At 43.7% G+C, this 22,250-nt stretch overlaps 1 protein-coding gene across 2 annotated transcripts in view; it reads left to right on the top strand.

Moving 5' to 3' along the window:
- The window catches only part of PPP3CC (protein phosphatase 3 catalytic subunit gamma), an 83,859-nt gene that overhangs the window by 51,868 nt on the left and 9,741 nt on the right, over window positions 1–22,250 (top strand). For both annotated transcript variants that reach the window (XM_070765483.1, XM_070765482.1), the window contains exons 5-11: window positions 1–146; window positions 906–1,045; window positions 5,182–5,259; window positions 5,348–5,442; window positions 13,096–13,221; window positions 16,421–16,498; window positions 21,990–22,071. In XM_070765483.1, the coding sequence (XP_070621584.1) occupies window positions 1–146; window positions 906–1,045; window positions 5,182–5,259; window positions 5,348–5,442; window positions 13,096–13,221; window positions 16,421–16,498; window positions 21,990–22,071 (745 nt within the window). The remainder of the gene's footprint in view (window positions 147–905; window positions 1,046–5,181; window positions 5,260–5,347; window positions 5,443–13,095; window positions 13,222–16,420; window positions 16,499–21,989; window positions 22,072–22,250) is intronic.

The raw sequence follows: 22,250 nt of genomic DNA, 5'->3' as shown, positions 1-22,250 counted from the left end.
GTCGAATCAAGTACTCGGAACGGGTATATGATGCGTGTATGGATACATTTGACTGTCTTCCTCTGGCGGCCCTCTTGAATCAACAGTTCCTGTGCGTGCACGGAGGGCTCTCTCCCGAAATCACATGTCTAGACGACATTAGGAGAGTAAGTGGCTGGTCTTCTCTTTTTTCACCCTCCTTGGGTATTATACAAGCCATGACTGGGTTTTACTCGCAGGCGTTTTGGGGGAAATTACCGGTCCATAAATTCAAAAGTTTTCTTTTGAAGCTCCCTAAAACTTGTACACAGTGGTACCTCTACTTACGAACTTAATTCGTTCCATGACCAGGTTCTTAAGTAGAAAGGTTTGTAGGAAGAAGCAATTTTCCCCATAGGAATCAATGTAAAGGCAAATAATGCGTGCAAACCCATTAGGAAAGAAATAAAAGCTTGGAATTTGGCTGGGAGGAGTAGGAGGAAAAAGAGGAGGAGGACAGTTGCTGCCCAGAGCAAAGGGAGCGTTTCTTTTCTCTGGGCGCTGGCAGAGGTTTATTCCTTCTCCAAGCACCCAGAGAAAGGAAAATGCTTTGTTCGCTCTGGGCTGCCAAAGCCTCCTTAAGCACCACCAAAAAGCTCCTCTGGCAGCCCAGAAAAGCCCGAGATGACCGGGATTAAAGGGGGAATGGCAGGAAACTGGCTGGGCCTTCGTGCTGCTCTCAAATTTCCTGGGAAAATTTTCCGGTCTTGGGTTCTTAAGTGGAAAATGGTTCTTAAGAAGAGTGAAAAAAATCTTGAACACCCGGTTCTTGTCTAGAAAAGTTCTTAAGTAGAGGCCTTCTTAGGTAGAGGTACCACTGTATGTTCTTAACGTCTTGGAGATTTGTATTCACAATTGCCATTTTTTGGTGTGTATTTGTCTTTCAGTTAGACAGGTTTAAGGAGCCTCCAGCCTTCGGTCCAATGTGTGACCTCCTGTGGTCTGATCCATCAGAAGATTACGGCAATGAGAAGACCCTGGAACACTTCACTCACAACACTGTTCGAGGTTGCTCCTATTTCTACAGGTGAGGGGAAGTTTTAAAAAAGTCCGTATTCCGGCCACAAAAACGCAGAAACAAGGTTGCTTGCTACAGGTTTAATGAGCCTCAGTCTGGCACAGATGACTTATTGGTTGGTTGGTTGGTTGGTTGGTTGGTTGGTTGGTTGGTTGGTTGGTTGGTTGGTTGATTGGATTTGTATGCTGCCCCTCTCCGTAGACTCGGGGCGGCTAACAACATTAATAAAAGCAGCATATAACAATCCAATATTAAAACAGTTAAAAACCCTTATTATAAAACCAGACATACATACAGACGTACCATGCATAAAATTGTAAAGGCCTAGGGGGAAAGAGTATCTCAGTTCCCCCATGCCTGGTGGCAGAGGTGGGTTTTAAGAAGCTTACGAAAGGCAAGGAGGGTGGGGGCAATTCTAATCTCTGGGGGGAGCTGGTTCCAGAGGACCGGGACCGCCACAGAGAAGGCTCTTCCCCTGGATCCCGCCAAGCGACATTGTTTAGTTGACGGGACCCGGAGAAGACCCACTCTGTGGGATCTAACTGGTCGCTGGGATTCGTGCAGCAGAAGGATGGATATATTGGAAATAAATAAATGGTTGCGATTTCACATTAAATATATTCTCTGCGTCCTTTGGAGACGCTTACTTCTAACAGTTTCAAAGTCAGTGCTCGGAGCTACCGCCTACCTGCACTGTAAATGGGCCTTCTGAGATATATCCAATCCATGAGCTGCACTGGTTGCCAATTAGTTTCCGAACACAATTCAAAGTGTTGGTTATGACCTATGAAGCCCTTCATGGCACCAGACCAGAATACCTACGGGCTCCCAGATTATCTCCGGGACCGCCTTCTGCCGCACAAATCCCAGCGACCGGTTAGGTCCCACAGAGTCGGCCTTCTCCGGGTCCCATCATCTAGACCAGTGTTTCCCAACCTTTTTTGAGCCGCGGCACATTATTCATATTTTCAAAATCCTGGGGAACACTGAACGGTGGGGGGGGAGGGGCTAAAGAAATGTTTGGACAAAAAAAAATACCTTCCTCCCTTTTGCTCTATTTCTCCCTCCCTCTTTCTCTCTCTTCCTTTCTTGCCTTCTTTCTCTCTCCATCCCTTTCTTTCTTTCTTCCTCTCTTTTTTGCTCTCTTTCTCTCTCCCTCCTTCCCTCCCTCTATGTCTTTCTCCCTTGCTCTCTTTCTGTCTCTCTTGCTTTTCTCTCTCTCTCTTGCTCTCTCTCTTTCACTGTCTCTTGCTATCTCTCTCTCTTTCTCTCTCTCTCTGCCTCTCTTGCTATCTTCTCTTTCTTTCTCTCTTGCTATCTTTCTTTCTCTCTCTGTCTCTCTTTGTCTCTCTCTCTCTCTCTCTCACTTTCTCTTTCTTTCTCTCTCTCTCCCTTTCTCTGAAGCTCTCCTTTTTCCCGCCTTCCTTCTTTGGGGCCCAGCAGGAGAGCGCCGGCAACAGCGGCATCGGGCTGTAGCCAGGGGACAGTTGCGAGTGGGAGCTCCAGGTCAGAGGTACCAGCAACGGCAGCGCCCCGCCCAGCTGGAGCTTCCCTAGGAGCTTCGCGGCACACCTGACCATGTAGTGTGCCGCAGCACACTGGTTGGGAAACGCTGATCTAGACAATGTTGCTTGGCAGGACCTAGGGGAAGAGCCTTCTTTGTGGGGGGCCCGGCCCTCTGGATTCGTACTGCCCCCATCCTCCTCGCCTTCCGCAAGAGGACTCATTTATGCCCCCAGGCCTGGGGCCATTAGATCCTTGTCCCCTGGGAGATGAATGTGTGAAAGAAAGTTGATCGAATGGGAATGATTGTTTTTTATGGTTTTCGGGTTTTTTATTTTTTTTAAGATTTTATATTGAATTAATTGGATTTAGGATGTTATGCATTGTTTTATTATATGTTGTGAGTCACCCCGAGTCCTCGGAGAGGGGTGGCGTAAAAGTCCAATTAATAAATTAATTAATAAATTTGGCACAACTGTATTGTTCTTCACAAATTCTAAATTCTTTGCTTCTGGATAAAGTTAATCATCCATCTGTAAATAAGAGAAAATAGCAAAGAACTGTTTACTTACCTACTCTTATATCCACTATTTGGGAATGATACTTCCCACGAAGCTCCTGATACTCAAAAATGGGTGTTTGTTTTGCATTGGTCTTTTTTCCTTCTTAACTTTCCCAGAATCTGTTTGACAATTTCACCCAGGAACATTTTGATCTGAAGTGCTGTGTGATAAAGCCCATATGTGCAAATTCACAGGTAGCTTCTCATTAAAGATAACACTGGGGAACAATTTGTAACACAATTTCTGTTGAGTTTGATTTTTGCACTTCTTTATAGTTAATTAGGCACGCTGGTTTCAAAACTGTAGTTAGTTTTCTTCTACCATGTCTACCAAATGCTCTGCCGGCGTGTTTCAACCGCCCGTAATTACAGGGTAATTAGTCCAGGAAGACACACACCACACGATAAAAGGAAAACCCAAAAGTTTTTATAAAGAGAAAAACAGCTCCCTTTTTAAATGTCAAAGGGATTTTCTGTTACACACAAGGCACAGGTTAAATGCAATCCAATTGCTCACCCAATAACTGGGAAATTGAGTCCAATTCTAAAGTCCAGAGAGTCCACACACAATCTTGAACAGCACAAAAACCACGATCTTGACGAAACAATGAATCAGATAAACTGCCATGAGGCTAACACACCAGGCTGCACTTTTATCTGCAGCACTAATTACAGCAGCCCCACCCAACCACAGGTGGCCTCATTTTCTCTTGTAATAATCCTTCGGTTGTTGTCTCCTATGCATCACTCTACGCATGCATGGATGTGTCATTAATTCTTGTTCAGAATCCAAGGATGATACAGATGGTTGATCTCCTCCTGGGCTGTCTGCCAAACTCCCCTCTTCCCTGTCACTCGCGCTTCTTTGATCAGAGGAGGCTTCGTCGGCAGATTCCATCGGGAGCAAAACAGCCCTGCAGCATGTGGATGTTTCCCCCACATCCACCTGCCCATTCCTTGGGGCAGGAGCTGGGCCAGAGCTAATCACAACACCAAAACTGTAGTTAGTTTTCTTCTACCAAGTTTTTTCTCTACACCTTATATAATTAATATAGTTAATTAGGTAACATGAGCACCAAATTGCATTTTTTACATAGCCATCTTGCTAACTTCCTGGAAAATCTTGGTGCATTCAATGATGAGCAGGGCGAGTGATTCCACCAAGATTTGAAGGCCATGGAGGCAGGGGATCAAGGCAGATGGGATGTACATAGGATGGCTGACCATTGTTGGAGCATCAAGCGAGAATGTCCACAGATTAAACACTCCAGAAAAAGCTATAAGTGAAAATCTGTATAATTACTGTTGGATAAAAAAACAACTATTTGTACGAACACAATTTAACTTGCAGTAACTATTATAGCCTTTGTGTGAATAAAATTATTATTTGTAAACAATATACAGTGTTCCCTTGATTTTCGCGGGTTCGAACTTCGCGTATAGCTTATACCACGTTTTTTAAAAAAATATTTAAAAAATACTTTGCGTTTTTTTCCCTATACCACGGCTTTTCCCGCCCGATGACGTCATACGTCATCACCAAACTAATAATTTTTGCAAACAAATAACAAAAAAATAATAATTATTGTTAATAAATAATTATGTTTATAAATATCAGGATCACTAAGTGTCTTATTCAATGGTGAGTACCAGTAATAATGGTGAGCAAATGGTTGCTAAGGGAATGGGAAATGGTAATTTAGGGGTTTAAAGTGTTAAGGGAAGGCTTGGGATACTGTCCATAGCCAAAAATGGTGTATTTACTTCCGCATCTCTACTTCGTGGAAATTCGACTTTCGCGGGCGGTCTCGGAACGCATCCCCTGCGAAAATCGAGGGAACACTGTATTTCGTGAGTTTTTACTTTACTTTCTTTATATGCACAATTTTTATGACTTTTGAGGGTATCCTATAGCCTAAAAAGTTGACGTGGCAGACAAAAACTGTGGCTATTTTTGGATCCAGAGCCCAAAAGATAGTTGAAAATAAGTCACAGATTTAAGACAACGAAATTGCTATTCCCCAGTGTAATTGGTTATTTCGGCACATACTAATGCATCTCTAAAACCTTTATCTTTCAGTTACCCTGCAATTTGTGAATTTTTGCAAAATAATAATTTGTTATCTGTGATTCGAGCACACGAAGCCCAGGATGCCGGGTAGGTTCATAACAAGTTATGGTGAACAGCCTCTTTGGTTAAGGTGTTTTATAACCGCAGCCTGCTCAGCCTTTGCTTGTTTTTCCAGGTACCGAATGTACAGAAAGAGCCAAACCACAGGTTTTCCATCGCTCATCACCATTTTTTCTGCACCAAATTACCTAGACGTCTATAATAACAAGGGTAAGCTGTTGAATATTGGGGGAAGCAGTGGCTCTGTAGCTATGACACTGAGCTTGTCGATCAGAAAAGTCGGAGATTTGGCGGTTCGAATCCCTAACGCCACATAATGGAATGAGCTCCCATGCTCACAGTCACTCATGCCCTCATCACCTCAAGGTTCGACTACTGTAATGCTCTCTACATGGGGCTACCTTTGAAGAATGTTCGGAAACTCCAGGTCGTGCAGAATGCAGCTGCGAGAGCAATCATGGGCTTCCCCAAATATGCCCATGTTACACCAACACTCCACAGTCTGCATTGGTTGCCGGTCAGTCTCCGGTCACAATTCAAAGTGTTGGTCATGACCTATAAAGCCCTTCATGGCACTGGACCAGAATATCTGCGAGACCGCCTTCTGCCGCACGAATCCCAGCGGCCGGTTAGGTCCCACAGAGTGGGCCTTCTCCGGGTCCTGTCGACTAAACAATGTCAGCTGGTGGGACCCAGGGGAAGAGCCTTCTCTGTGGCGGCCCCAACACTCTGGAACCAGCTCCCCCCAGAGATTAGGTTCCTAAACATGATTGTTAACAGCCGCAGTTTATTCATTTAACAACCATGCCAAGAAATGTCATGAAAACGGGGAAGACTCGTTTAATAAATGTGTCGCTTAGCAGCAGAAATTTTGGGCTCCATGGCGGTCACAAGTCGAGGACCACCTGTGTTCTGCTCTCGGTCTCCGGTAATTTTCCAAGACTGAAAAAGTCACTTCTTTGAAGCAAAACTCTCTTTATTTTTCAAACAAGCATGATATATGTATAGGGATTGCAAGGCAAAGTCAATAGAATAGAATAGAATAGAATTTTTATTGGCCAAGTGTGATTGGACACACAAGGAATTTGTCTCGGTGCATATGCTCTCAGCGTACATAAAATAAAATATACATTTGTCAAGAATCATGTGGTACGACACTTAATGATTGTCATAGGGGTCAAATAAGCAATGAAGAAGCAACATTAATAAAAATCTTAGGATATAAGCAACAAGTTACAGTCATACAGTCAACATGGGAGGAAATGGGTGATAGGAATGATGAGAAAAACTAGTAGAATAGAAGTGCAGATTTAGTAGAAAGTCTGACAGTGTTGAGGGAATTATTTGTTTAGTAGAGTGATGGCTTTCGGGAAAAAACTGTTGTTGTGTCTAGTTGTCTTGGTGTGCAGTGCTCTGTAGCGACGTTTTGAGGGTAGGAGTTGAAACAATTTGTGTCCAGGATGTGAGGGGTCAGTAAATATTTTCCCCACCCTCTTTTTGACTCGTGCAGTCTACAGGTCCTCAATGGAAGGCAGCAATTGTTTTTTCTGCAGTTCTGATTATCCTCTGAAGTCTGTGTCGGTCCTGTTGGGTTGCAGCACCAAACCAGACAGTTATAGAGGTGCAGATGACAGACTCAATGATTCCTCTGTAGAACTGTATCAGCAGCTGTATCAGTAGCAAGAAATAAAACACAGCTCTATCTCAGTCAAAATTCCCATCCTTTTACATTCCAAGATAACACGGCTAATAAATCAAAGCATAAATGAAAGGCTCATCACCCATCTCCTTACAAGCACACAGGTGCAGTTTCAAAACATCTCTGGAAGACAAAGCCCATGATTTTAGCATTTCTATTCAGGGACACCAAAAGTTCTCGGCTGTTCCATGTCACAATGTTGTGAGTCCACACCCCCTTTTCCCAGCCACCCTTTTTTAAGTTGCCTGGAAGTGACATCATACACCAAAGAGCTACAGCTGTGGATTAATACCTTTTACTCTGGATCTCATTGAGACCACATTTGGAATACTGTGTTCAGTTCTGGAGACCTCACCTACAAAAAGATATTGACATAATTGAACGGGTCCAAAGACGGCCTACAAGAATGGTGGAAGGTCTTAAGCATAAAACGTATCAGGAAAGACTTAATGAACTCAATCTGTATAGTCTGGAGGACAGAAGGAAAAGGGGGGACATGATCAAAACATTTAAATATGTTAAAGGGTTAAATAAGGTCCAGGAGGGAAGTGTTTTTAATAGAAAAGTGAACACAAGAACAAGGGGACACAATCTGAAGTTAGTTGGGGGAAAGATCAAAAGCAACGTGAGGAAATATTATTTCACTGAAAGAGTAGTAGATCCTTGGAACAAACTTCCAGCAGACGTGGTTGGTAAATCCACAGTAACTGAATTTAAACATGCCTGGGATAAACATATATCCATCCTAAGATAAAACACAGGATAGTATAAGGGCAGACTAGATGGACCATGAGGTCTTTTTCTGCTGTCAGTCTTCTGTGTTTCTATGTTTCTATCTCCTCTTGCCTTTTGGCCATCCTTCTATAGCGTGGGTCAATCCAAGAATCATCTCCTAATAAATCTTCCTATCTGACAGAGAGACCAATCTCCCATTGTAACATCAGCCCCCTCTGTCTCTCCCCAATCACTGTCTGTCTCACTCTCAGCCTCAGCTTCCTCTGACAGCCCCCTCCCCCCCGGCCCATCGTCCTCAGAATCAGGCATGTCCTGAGATGGACAAGGAGCAACAACCTGTAGTTAGGAAGAAGCTGCCTTTTTCTCTTGTCATTTAGAATCAGAAAGAAATGTTCCATCCTAAAGCAGAGGTCTCCAACCATGGCAACATTTAAGACTTTGCTGGCTGAGGAATTCTGGGAGTTATTTTTTATTTATTTATTTATTCATTTGTCCAATACACAATACATATATGGAAGAGAATAGACATGAAGTAATATATATAAAGATAATATGTAAAAATAGAGGAGATATATGAAAGGAAGAAAATATATATGATATATTTATTTATTATTTGGATTTGTATGCCGCCCCTCTCCGAAGATATATGAGATAAAGGAAAGACAATTGGACCGGGAACGAAAGGCACACCAGTCCACTTATGTACACCCCTTACTGACCTCTTAGAAACCTGGAGAGGTCAATCGTGGCTAGTCTAAGGGAGAAATGTTGGGGGTTAGGGGTTGACACTATTGAGTCTGGTAATGAGTTCCACACTTTGACAAATCGATTGTTTAAGTCATATTTTTTACAGTCAAGTTTGGAGCGGTTAATATTAAGTTTGAATCTGTTGCGTGCTCTTGTGTTGTTGCGGTTGAAGCTGAAGTAGTCATTGACCGGTAGGACATTGCAGCATATGATCTTGTACACTTCAACTCCCAGCATAGTTGGCTGAAGAATTCTGGAAGTTGAAGTCGACAAGTCTTAAAGTTGCCAGGTCATTTGGCGGGCCCCAGGGGAAGAGCCTTCTCTGTGGCAGCCCCAGCCCTCGAATCAACTCCTTCCGGAGATTAGAACAGCCCCCACCCTCCTTGTCTTTCGCAAGTTACTCAAGACCCAACTATATCACCAGGCAGGGGGGAACTAAGACATCTCCCCCAGGCTTTTTTTATATTTCATGTTTGGTATGTATGTGTTGTATGGTTTTTTAATTGTTGGGGTTTTTATATAATTTTTTATTATTAGATTTGTCCCATTGTTATACTGTTTTTTATTACTGTTGTGAACCGCCCCGAGTCTTCGGAGAGGGGCGGCATACAAATCTAATAAATAATATGATCTTGTGGGCAATACTTAAATCGTGTTTTAGGCGCTGTAGTTCTAAGCTTTCTAGACCCAGGATTGTTAGTCTATTTTCGTTGAAGTCCACACGTCTTAAAACTTGCCCGGGTTGGAGACCACTGTCCTAAACAGTTTCCATTTTCACTTGGATGCTTTGTGTTTGAACTGGACAGCATCGTCTCTGGTCCTGAGATTGGTCTGCAATATTGGTGAACTTGACGCATCCTTGCTGGCCCGGTTTGACTTTCCCTGTCATGATGAATGAGCCAAATTTGATGTCTTGGGATGGGGTTTCATTGCTGGCCATGTGCAGAATTTATGTAACCACGGGAAGGTTTTAGACCGTGGAAGAAGGGAGTTGTTTGTTCACACTCGGCTGACATTATACAAGTAGCCTCATTTCACAAGGTTGATGTGAGGACAGGTTGTTGTTTTTTTAAACAACCTCTGAATTCTTTGGATCAGGTGGGAAGCAAATCTGATTAGCAAATATTAACTTGAATGTGAGAATCAGTTGGATGCTGTTCCTATGGAAGTGCGTGTCCTTATCCAGGTAGAGTTCTAAATTTGGGGTTAATGGTTTTGATATCTATTTTATTTAAAAATAATTAATAATAATAATTTATTAGATTTGTATGCCATGTATCTCCGAAGACTCGGGGCGGCTCACAACAATGATAAAAACAATATTATACTGAAACAAATCTAATATTAAAAAGAAATATATAAAACCCTCTCATATTAAAACCAAACAACACATACATACTGTTGTGGTTCCGTCTGAGGCCCCTCAGGGAACGGCTGATCTTCTGTCGGTTTCCAGCTCAGAGGGAGAGGCTGAGGAACAGGAGGTGCAGGCAGACGAGGAGGAGGAATCCCAGGCTGAAGAAGAGGGAGGACAGCCAGAGTCCCACCAGGGGGAGCTCTCCCCAGCAAGCAGCCTGGATTCCTTAGAGGAAAATGCACAAGCCATAATTGATCTGCGACAGAGAAGAGCTACTCAGAGAAGGGAGCAATTGGCTAAGTACTTTCAGCATTAAAGAGGCAACAGCTGGGTTTGGGTGTGGTGCTCTTTGGAAAGGCTAAAAGGCAGACCCACCCTTCCTGGCTTGTGGAGTTTTATCTTGGAGAGTCTTGGGACCTGGCTGTGAACTTTGGCGTCTTGGAATCCTGGTTTGTGCCTTTGACTATTGAAACCTTGGGGGGCGGGGGGGGGGGGTGCCAGCAAGAAGCTTGCTGTATTGTCTGGACATCAGGACTCTGCTGTAACGTATTATAGCCTGTCTGTTGGGAAGAACAGGTTTTCCTCTGTGTTTATTTTTTCCAGCTATAAAATACTTTTGGCTTTTACCAGAGTGTCTGGCTGTTTTTTCCAGTTGGTGTTGATGTCTGGGGGAACCCAGACAGAACACATACCAAACATAAAATATAAAGAGCCTGGGGGAAAGGTGTCTCAAATCCCCCATGCCTGGCGGTATAGGTGGGTTTTGAGTAGTTTACAAAAGACGAGGGTGGGGGCAGTTCTAATCTCCGGGGGGAGTTGATTCCAGAGGGCCGGGGCCGCCACAGAGAAGGCTCTTCCCCTGGGGCCCGCCAGACGACATTTATTTTTTGTTTGTTAGGCAAACATATACAAGATAGCAGGTATAGGTATAAACATAAGCAAATTAACTACCAGTAAATGAGGATAATAGGACAGTAAGACAGGGATGGTAGGCACGCTGGTGCGCTTATGCACACCCCTTACAGGTCTCTTAGGAATGGAGTGAGGTCAACAGTAGACAGTTTACGGTTAAAGTTTTTGAGGTTTGGGGAAGAAACCACTGAGTCGGGTAGTGAATTCCAGGCATTGATCACTGTTGTTGAAGTTGTATTTCCTGCAGTCGAGTTTTGAGCCGTTTAGATTGAGTTTGAATCTATTGTGTGCTTATGTATTGTTGCGGTTGAAGCTGAAGTAGTCATTGACAGGTAGGACATTGCGGCAGATGATTTTATGAACTACATTTAGATCAGATCGAAGACGACGTAGTTCTAAGTTGTCGAGGCCAAAGATTTCAAGTCTATTTCTCCATCCCTATCCTCTAACACAGTGTTTCCCAACCTTGGCAACTTGAAGATATCTGGACTTCAATTCAAAACAATAATTACACAGTTATATAATAAATCGTTTTTGATTCACAGGTCAATGGAGTCATAAGAAATTATACAGTTCCATAGATCCTTATGAAGTATTCCCTTCCTTGTCAGAAATGAATACAGTGTTAGCTCTACTTACGAACTTAATTCGTTCCGTGACCAGGTTCTTAAGTAGAAAAGTTGGTAAGAAGAAGCAATTTTTCCCATAGGAATCAATGTAAAAGCAAATAATGTGTGCGATTGGGGAAACCACAGGGAGGATGGAGGCCCTGTTTCCTCCCAGGAGATTCCTAGAGAGGCCCCACGGAGGCTTCTCCCTGCCTTTTCCGGCCCTGTTTCCTCCCAGGAGATTCCTAGAGAGGCCCCACGGAGGCTTCTCCCTGCCTTTTCCGGCCCTGTTTCCTCCCAGGAGATTCCTAGAGAGGCCCCATGGAGGCTTCTCCCCGCCTTTTCCAGTTACAATTTCGGAGGCTCGGGTTCGTAAGTGGAAAATGGTTCGTGAGAAGAGGCAAAAAAATCTTGTACACCCGGTTCGTATCTAGAAAAATTCGTATGTATAGGCGTTCACGGGTAGAGGTACCACTGTATTCATATATTTCTGCAAACATACAAAATATAGCATTTACTTGAACTGTAATCCTACCCTAAATGTGCTGTTTTAAGTCGAAGGGTTACGTTTAACCTCTGCCACTGAAAAATGAAGCTAATGAGTCCTTGCAGTCAGGGGTGTCAAACTCGAGGCCTGCAGGCCGATACGCCATGCAACGTCACATGACGGCAACGTGATGCAGCGAGTTTGACCTCTGCGGGTTAGAAGAAGAGAGCATGTAAACATGTTTCAAATAGAGAGCACTAAAATACCATATTTTTCGCAGTATAAAATGCACCTCGATTTTTTTGAGGACGAACACAAGGAAAGTATTCTGAACCAAATGGTGTAAAAATATATCTTTTAATAAAATACCAATGTAGCAGAATCCTTTTTACAGCCATGTCCACTTTTTAGAAAGCTTCAAACTTGACAGCTTTAAGACTAGTGGACTTCAGCTCCCAGAATTCCTCTCCGTTCTACCTGATTATATCCCCTATAGCCCTCATTGTGTATTATTGTGTATTGCACAAAACAAACAAACAAACAAACAAAATAAATTAGAAGGCAAAAACACTCCCGTTTTCGGGCTGTTTTTTTCTGGCTTTTTTCCCCACAAAAATGGGGGCATTTTTACATCCCCACATTCCCCAAGAGATCTCTGCAGGCTTCCCAGATCCTCTGCTCACCCCATTTTTGCAAAAAAATTGGCCCATTTTTTGCAAAAATGGGATTTGGGGGTGGGGCTTCATGACAGCAAAAATGGATGTATTCAGTGTATAAGACGCACCAACATTTCCGCCCTCTTTTCAGGAGGAAAAAGGTGTATCTTATACAGTAGTACCTCTAGATACGAGCTGCTCTACATGCGAGTATTCCAAGATACGAGCCACGAGGGGAGAGAAATTTCTTTTCGAGACCTGAGCTCAAATTCGGGATACGAGCCGATCGTCCACTAGGTGGCGCAAGAATCCTTGCTTCTGGTTATCTCGGAGGGGAAAAACAAAGTCTAAAGCCATTTGTTCCAGATACGAGTTGTTCGACATACAAGCTCCCTTCTGGAACGAATTAAACTCGTATCTAGGGGTACTACTGTACTCGGAAAAATACGGTATGTCTGGACATGACATTGCTCCTCTTCAGTTTTTAGCAGTGGGCCTCTCTCTAGCAAAGATAATTTTTTTCTTATTGTTTTTATCAGAGCTGGGGTGCTTCCTTTTGTTTAATAGATGTCGTACCTAACAACAGAACTGTATTTTCGGAGCTCTGTAAACCTTGGAAGGGAGATACAAATAATCACTCACCCTGTTTTGTTTTCTTCTAGCTGCTGTTTTAAAATACGAAAATAATGTCATGAATATCAGACAGTTCAACTGCTCTCCGCACCCCTACTGGCTTCCAAATTTCATGGATGTTTTCACATGGTCTCTGCCTTTTGTGGGAGAAAAGGGTAAGGGATGAACGCATGCCAGTATTAAAAGTGTTAATAAAGGTTCGCCTGGTGCACTATTTGGACCGGGAGTCACTGCTCACAGTCACTCATGCCCTCATCACCTCGAGGCTCGACTACTGTAACGCTCTCTACATGGGGTTACCTTTGAAAAGTGTTCGGAAACTTCAGATCGTGCAGAATGCAGCTGCGAGAGCAATCATGGGCTTCCCCAGGTATGCCCATGTTACACCAACACTCCACAGTCTGCATTGGTTGCCGATCAGTTTCCGGTCACAATTCAAAGTGTTGGTCATCACCTATAAAGCCCTTCATGGCACCGGACCAGGGTATCTACGAGACCGCCTTCTGCTGCATGAATCCCAGCGACCGGTTAGGTCCCACAGAGTGGGCCTTCTCCAGGTCCCGTCAACAAAACAATGTCGTTTGGCGGGGCCCAGGGGAAAAGCCTTCTCTGTGTCGGCCCCGGCCCTTTGGAACCAACTCCCCCCAGAGATTAGAATTGCCCCCACCCTCCTTGCCTTTCGTAAGCTCCTTAAAACCCACCTCTGCCATCAGGCATGGGGGAACTGAGATATTCTTTCCCCCTAGGCCTTTACAATTTATGCATGTTATGTTTGTTTGTAGGGATGTTTGGTTTTTACAATAAGGGTTTTTAGTTGTTTTAGTATTGGATTTATATGATGTTTTTTTATTACTGTTGTTAGCCGCCCCGAGTCTACGGAGAGGGGCAGCATACAAATCCAATGAATGAATGAATGAATGAATGAATGAATGAATGAATGAATGAATAAAGTAAGTAAGTAAGTAAGTAAGTAAGTAAGTAAGTAAGTAAGTAAGTAAGTAAGTAAGTGAAGGAGAAAAATTATCTGGAACAATAGGATTTGTAGGCCTGGGCTAGATGTAGACCCTGAGCCTTCTGTTGCTTATTAAGCACTTTATTTTGATGAAACTATGCCAAATCTGGTTTTCAGAGCAACTTTTAACCTTTTTAAAAAAATAACCAGGCTACCAGCTAATATTACTATAGTGGGAAATTTAGACTAAATTTGTAACAGATTGAAAAAACACTATTGAACAAAACCAGCATTTTCTGTGCTGGGAAATAGATGATGGCAGTTGTGATTAAATATTTCTGTCTTAAAGTAGGCACAACCCTCAGAGGCCTCCATTCTTCGATAATCAAAGCTTATTTATTTAAATTATCCTCTTCTTGCTGGCTTTTCCCTAATATACCCTTTCTTGTGGAGCTAATTTAGTCTTCATTCCATAAACGTGGCTCTGATTCCTAAAAGTCATTTTGTAGTCCTAAAAGACATTGATAGTATCACTACATCTTATCCTTAGTCCCTGTGTAGTTTGTGTATGTGTGTGTGAGAAAGAGAGAGAGAGAATGCACTTCTCTGGGGATTATGAGACTTGAAAGAGTAATAACCATTGCAAAGCCTTATTATGCTGCTCTTTAGAAGGTCTATATTTGGCTGCCACTTTCAATATCCTTAAAAGTCTCCACTGTCCTAAAACTGACAGAATTTCTTTAATTGCCAGTTCAACTTAAAGCCACATGTAGTTCAAAAGTCCACAACCTGTGACAAACACAAGGAAGACCTTACTTCAAGAATAACACCACTTAACACAGACCCTGGAGCACCTTATGTTTAAGGCCACGATGACGAACTTATGGCACGGGTACCACAGGTGGCACATGGAACCATATCTGAGGGCACGCGAGGTGTTGCCCTATGTCAGCTCCAGCGCACATGTTCACACTGGCCAGTTGATTTCTTGCCTTCCGGAGGGAGGGGGAGGCCATTTTTTGCCTTCTCCAGGCTTCAAGAGAGCCCGCACCCATTCCCTCTCCCCACGCATGCTCACACATACCCCCGCTCTGCCCTCTGCACATGTGCACAATCACACACGCACCCCACCGATCCCTGTGCATGCGCACAGGCCTCACGGAAGCCTGAGACTGTGAAAAAATGGGCAAACCGGAAGTTTGGAAAAACAGACTTCCGGTTTGCCCATTGTGCTGTTTTTCGCACTCCGGAGCCTTTAGGGAAGCTTCCTGAAGCCCCAGAGTATGAAAAATAGCATAACAGGCAAACCGGAAGTCTGTTTTTCTAAACTTCTGGTTTACCCGTTGGGTGGTTTTTCGCACTCCGGAGCCTTCACGGAAGCTTCCTGAAGCCCCAGAGTGTGAAAAATAGCATAACGGGCAAACTGGAAGTCTGTTTTTCTAAACTTCCGGTTTACCTGTTGGGTGGTTTTTTGCACTCCGGAGCCTTCAGGGAAGGTTCCTGAAGCCCCAGAGTGCAAAAAACAGCACAATGGGCAAATACCGGCTAATATTACTACCGCACGAATCCCAGCGACCATTAGGTCCCACAGAGTTGGCCTTCTCCGGGTCCTGTTGACTAAACAATGTCATCTGGCAGGTCCCAGGGGAAGAGCCTTCTCTGTGGCGGCCCTGACTCTCTGGAACCAGCTCCCCCCGGAGATTACAACTGCCCCCCCTCCTTGCCTTCCGTAAACTCCTTAAAACTCACCTCTGCTGTCAGGCATGAAGGAATTGAGGCATTCCCGCCCTCCCCTGGGCCTATACAATTTATGTATGGTATGTCTGTGTGTATGTCTGGTTTAATAATGGGGATAGATAGATAGATAGATAGATAGATAGATAGATAGATAGAGAGAGAGAGAGAGAGAGAGAGAGAGAGAGAGAGAGAGAGAGATGATAGATAGATAGATAGATAGATAGATAGATAGATAGATAGATAGATAGATAGATAGATAGATAGATAGATAATAGGAAGTCTGTTTTTCTAAACTTCTGGTTTACCTGTTGGGTGGTTTTTCGCACTCCGGAGTCTTCACGGAAGCTTATTGAAACCCCAGAGTGCGAAAAACAGCACAGTGGGCAAAACGGAAGTCTGTTTTTCTGAACCTCCGGTTTGCCCATTGGGTGGTTTTTCCACACACCGGGGAGGGCAAAACAGCCTTCCCGAGGGCTGAAAACCAGCTGGCTAGCGCGTGCTGGAGCTGACCTAGGGCAACGCCTCGTAATGCCCTCCGATATGGCTCCACGTGCCACGGGTTTGCCATCGCTGCCTGAGTAGGCAAGCCAAGAACTTGGGGGCCTTGCTCCCGCAACCGTTGGATGTTGCCGCTTCACCACTTTTTCCTCTTTACTTCCTTGCAGTGACAGAGATGCTGGTGAACATTCTCAACATCTGCTCCGATGACGAGCTGATTTCAGACGGAGAAGAAATATTGGACGGTAACGGCCCTTTTGTAACGTTTCTCAGGGTCTTGGGTGGTTTCAAGTCAATCCGGAGAGAGTGGGAGTCTAATATTGAATACGCAGCCTGTTCCTTTGTTGCCACCTTTTCCATTCCTACGTGAAGCTTGCTGTATCTTATCTTTGGCCAGTTTACAGGCCGTTATTTCTTTGGGCATAAAGAAGTACTAACCTCCTCTCTCCATCCACCACTCTACTATCGGGGCTTTATCTTTGATCTATCCGCTTGCTCTTTGTCTCAACCTTGTGAAAACAGAAAGGGAAGAAGCTTGGCTCCAGGTAGAAAGCTTGAATGGTCACTGCTCTTCCAGTGTGTCGCTCCCAGTCCTGTTCCCAGGATACGTTGATGGAGTTGTGAATGAAATTGACTCGATTTGAACAATCAAGCTGAAACAGAATTTTATAAAATCTGGGATAAAGTACAGTGATCCCTCGATTTTCGCGGGGGTTGCGTTCCCAGACTGCCTGCGGAAGTCGAATTTCCGCGAAGTAGAGATGCAGAAGTAAAAACACCATTTTTGGCTATGGACAGCCAAAAACTACCCCCGCGCACTCTTTTCCAAGGCTGCGCAAGAAGCCGGGCTTGAAGTTGGGGGTGGGGAGCGACGAAAGTGCGGAGGCCGGCAAAGATTGTTTTGAATGTCGTCCGCCCCCCCAGCGCCTCCGGCCTCCTCGCCGCTACCCCCCGCCCGCCCGATCCGCCCCTCTCACCGGCTTCCTTGGGGCACGGGTTCTCCTGCAGCAGCGCTGGCGGCTACGGCTTCTCGTCCTCATTCGGCCGCTAGCCGCTCTGAGCGCTTTGACAATGCCCGCCCCGCCCCTCTCGCAGACCCTTAGCTGAGAGCGCTTTCGTCCCAGCTGTCAGCGAGGGGGCTGCAGGAGAGGCGGGGCAGGCATTCTCACAGAGAGAGCAACAGACAGAGCAAGATAGAAAGTTGAGAGTGAGAAAGAGAGAGAGAGCAAGAGTGGGGGAGAGTGGAAGGTAGAGAGAGAGAGAGAGAGAAATGATAGAAAAAAGGGGAGAAAAAAAGAGAAATGAGAAAATGATTGAAGCAGAGAATGACAGGAAAGAGAGAAAGAGAGAGAGAAGTGACTCTTCGTGATGACGTATGACGTCATCGGGTGGGAAAAACCGTGGTATAGGGGAAAAAACCGCGGAGTATTTTTTAATTAATATTTTTTGAAAAACCGTGGTATAGCCGTTTCACGAAGTTTGAACCCGCGAAAATCGAGGGATCACTGTATATGAATGGTGGAATTTTAAAAATAGTATTAAAAATTAAATAAGTAAGAATTTATAACTATTTGAATATTTATAAGATAGAGCGAATTAGTTTAAAAACAATACAGTAGTACCTCTAGATACGAGCTGCTCCACATGCAAGTATTCCAAGTTACAAGCCACGACAGGAGCGAAATTTCTGTTCCAGACCCGAGCTCAAATTCGGGATACGAGCCGAGTTTCCACTAGGTGGCGCAAGAATCCTTGCTTCTGGTTATCTCCGTGGGGGAAAAACAAAGTCTAAAGCCATTTGTTCCAGATACGAGTTGATCAACATACGAGCTCCGTTCTGGAACGACTTAAACTCGTATCTAGAGGTACTACTGTATAAACATAGAATCTTTTTTCTTTTTTCTTTTTCTTTTCTTTATAATATGATAAAGTTAGAAGTGTTATTTTTCCTTGTATTTTCTATATTTTATTTTAATTTTAATTTTTTTGAATAAGTATATGATATTTTATAGATAAAGAAATTTAACTAACATAATTAACATAAAGAATATAGAGTTAAATTTAACAAGAATGTAATATGCATGTGTGACATTTCTGTATTGATCTGACAATAGTTAGGGTTTTATATTTCTGTATTAGCTAAACTTCTACGACAAGCGGAGCAATGGTAGCTCCTTAAATGTTTAATGTTGTCTGTCTTTGTTTGTCTTTTTTGAAAAATAATAAAAAAATATTTTAAAAAAAGAAATTGACTCGATCAGATAGTTATCAACATCTGGTCCAGTCAATGTCATGTAGGGCGTAAAGGGCATTTACCACCTTCAGCCATTTTTTATGTACTTAAAGCAGCGGTCCCCAAACTACGGCCCGGGGGCCACATGAGGCCCACTGAGACCATTTATCCGGCCCGCCAATGAGTGACAAGAGCACAGGGAAAAGAAAGAGAGAAAGAAAGAAAAGGGAAAGAGAGGGAGGGAAGGAAGGAGAAATGGAGGGAACAATGGAAGGAAGGAAGGAATCAAGGAAGGAAGGAATCAAGGAAGGAAGGAAGGAAGGAAGGAAGGAAGGAAGGAAGGAAGGAAGGAAGGAATAGAGGGGCAGAGGAAGGAAGGACTGGTTTTTTGGGGGGGGTAATTTTTTTAAGTTTTCTCTCAACATACATTCAAACAACACAGTGTACCATCTAATTTTCCATGAATAAAATGCGGTATTTTGTTAGTAACTAATATCAATCATCAAAAAAGTTGCAAAAGGGTTTTTTTTCCTAATTTTGTCATCCAGTTACATTCATTTTCTTTTAATTAAATTCCCTCCTCAAAAAAGTGCAACACCAATTATATTTCTAACTTATTAACCATTATGCCAAAGTGCTTCCTTCTTTCTTTATACATTTTTCTATAAGCCAGGAAAACCTTGTATAGCCAATCAGATGTTAACAAAAGAAAATTAAAAACAAAACGTAAACATATATGAATTTCAGATCTTCTCCCCCCTCTAAATAGTATGTTCCCATTTTGTTTTTTACTTTAAAACAAGGTATGTGCAGTGTGCATAGGGATTTGTTCATAGGTTTTGTTTTTTAGTCCAGCCCTCCAACAGTCCGAGGGACAGTGAATTGGCCCCCTGTGTAAAAAGTTTGGGGACCCCTGACTTAAAGAAACGTAAAAACCCAACTCGACTCCAGAGGTATCCTAGGCAGGATGGGACCGTGATGTTTACAGTTAAATGAAGACGATCCTATCCGCACCTAAAACAATTTAAGCAAAATATGTGCGTTAAGTATGCGCGTGAAGTTGCACGCCTGGCAATATTGTGGGTGGTTCTGGGAACTTGTTTTGGCTCTTCCAAAATACAATTGGCAGCCCTTGATAGCCGCGTGTAACCTGGAAATATTTCGTTGGGGACATAAAACACCGTCTGCCGTCTAGTTTGAATGCTGTTAACGGGTGAAAAAGATTGTGGAAGCAATGCTTTTTTTAAAGATGTTGATCAGGAGCTTTCATGTGAAATTTCTGCATAATTTTCAAGAATAAAATCAACCTCATTTTTGGGGGGCCCTAAGTAATACTTATGTGATGATGTGCAGACAGCAGAAACCAAGTTGATTCCCATCCAGAGTTTGGTGAATAAGGTTTTTAGTAAAAGAGAGGAAGCCTTAACCAGACGAACTCTTAACGGAAGTGCAGAGGAAAACTACTTCCTCGCCCCACTGCGGTTTTTGGAGGTTTCTTTTAAAATGTTCTCCGCTCCCTCCCATGGAAATTAAATTTGTTTCTTCTATCTCTATCTTCCATCTCCTTGTATACTTGGTGTCTCCTCTCCCTGAAGATAACTACATTTCAAGCTATCCGAAAGGTACCCAGCTAGAATTTGCTAGAAGCTTCATTCTCACTGCCTGCGCCACCAGATATTCTTGGAGTGGATTTTTGAATACCTGACCAGTTGGGCAGTCTCGCCATTTCCCCTTTCTCCTCCTCCCCCCCTTTTCAGTTTTAACATGAACGTGGTGCGTTTTGTTTTGTTGTTTCTTCTTTTTTTTACCCGGTTTCAGGAACGTTGAACGGTGTGTGGTGGTGGGGTCACATTTCTCTTTTGACTTTGGAATGCAGCCACTTTATGCATGGCTGGGTCCATTGGTGCATGTCAGACCTCCAGTTTGGCTTGTCCTGTTCTTAAATGCCCTACCCAACAAGCAAAATAAAATCTCGGTTCCGAGGAGATGTACAGTGGTACCTCATCTTACGAACACCTCTTTTAACGGACTTTTCAAGATACGAACCCGGTGTTTAAGATTTTTTTGCCTCTTCTTCCGAACTATTTTCACCTTGCGAACCCAAGCAGCTGCTGCTGGGATGAAGGGGTTTCTCCCCCCCCCCTTTTTGAAGAAAGAAAAGGGAGGGGCAGCTTGGAAGAGTAAAGATTTTGCATGCTTGCAAAAGCACTGAAACGGTGTCTTTTGAAGAAAGAAAAGGGGGGGCAGCTTGGAGAAGTAAAGATTTTGCATGCTTGCAAAGGCACTGAAATGCTGTCTTTTTAAGAAAGAAAAGGGAGGGGCAGTTTGGAGGAGCATGCTTGCAAAGGCACTGAAATGGTGTCTTTTTAAGAAAGAAAAGGGAGGGGCAGCTTGGAGGAGTAAAGATTTTGCATGCTTGCAAAGGCACTGAAACGGTGTCTTTTTAAGAAAGAAAAGGGAGGGGCAGCTTGGAGGAGTAAAGATTTTGCATGCTTGCAAAGGCACTGAAATGCTGTCTTTTTAAGAAAGAAAAGGGAGGGGCAGCTTGGAGGAGTAAAGATTTTGCATGCTTGCAAAGGCACTGAAACGGTGTCTTTTTAAGAAAGAAAAGGGAGGGGCGCCCCCCTTGCCTTTCTTTCTTCCTTCCCACTCACCCTTTAGCCTAGCCTTGCTTCTTCCACCCGCCCCCTTTAGCTGCTCCTCCCTGCCCTCTGTTCGCCTCCCTTCTAAAGTTTGGGATTTTCCTGAAGGATTTGCACGCGTTATTTGCTTTTACATTGACTCCTATGGGAAACATTGTTTCACCTTACGAACCTCCTCCTGGAACCAATTAAGTTCGTATGATGAGGTACCACTGTATTTGCCATTCGGTTTGTAGTCAAACCCCATTTCCCCCCACTTCTCCGCACCCCAAAAGTCTCCGTACTTCTCGACCCATGTTTGGCCTGCGTAGTGGGCTTAACCCCGAGATGCCGTGTTAAACGAGGGCTTGAACGAGGCTGCAAAAAGTTCTAGCCGTCCCTCTGCTGCATCCGAAGAGAGTGCTTGTGTGGACCGCTCTCCCTTCTACAAGCACAGCCCGGAATCCTTTTCACCTTCACTCGGTCTTGTTGTTGTGTCTTGCCAAGCTGTGTCTCTGTGGCTGAGTCATTCATGTTACTTCCCTTGTGTTGTGTGGTCGGACCCATGGTGGGAAGCAAGCGAGGTTTGCGGCTGCTCCGAATAACACTTGGCATATTTTCTTCCTGTGGTCATTTTTCTCCTCCCATTTTGGACTTTTCCTGTATGTCGCTTTGTCCGTCACTCGCTCCTCCTTTCCATTCCGATCATGAATTTTCCGTAACCGACTAAATGCAGTTTTTAGCCGTATACGTTGTAATCTGGTTTCTCTTTCCTAGAATCAAGTAGATGCTGCTTACTGGCATCAACTGAGCGCAATAAAAGCATGAATTTGTACCTTTTTTTTCCTTTTTAAATCACTTTTTTGATTCTTCTTTCCTAAGGAGGCACAACTGCCCGTAAAGAGATCATCAGGAATAAGATCAGGGCCATTGGGAAGATGGCGCGAGTCTTTTCAGTTCTTCGGTAAGCTTGCTTTTCTTGGGACTCTATTATTATTATTATTATTATTATTATTATTATTATTATTATTATTATTATTATGTCAGTACAACACAGCAAACGATTTCGTATTTCATCACCAGTCGGGCGCTTCCCAAGCACCTAGAACTGCGTGATGTAGCGGCGAATTATGTTTGCCGACC

Source organism: Erythrolamprus reginae, chromosome 12 (assembly GCF_031021105.1).
Source record: "Erythrolamprus reginae isolate rEryReg1 chromosome 12, rEryReg1.hap1, whole genome shotgun sequence".
NCBI classification, from domain to species: Eukaryota; Metazoa; Chordata; class Lepidosauria; order Squamata; family Dipsadidae; genus Erythrolamprus; species Erythrolamprus reginae.
The sequence above is the reverse complement of the archived record's forward strand: the minus strand, read 5'-3'. Positions and strand labels throughout refer to the sequence as shown.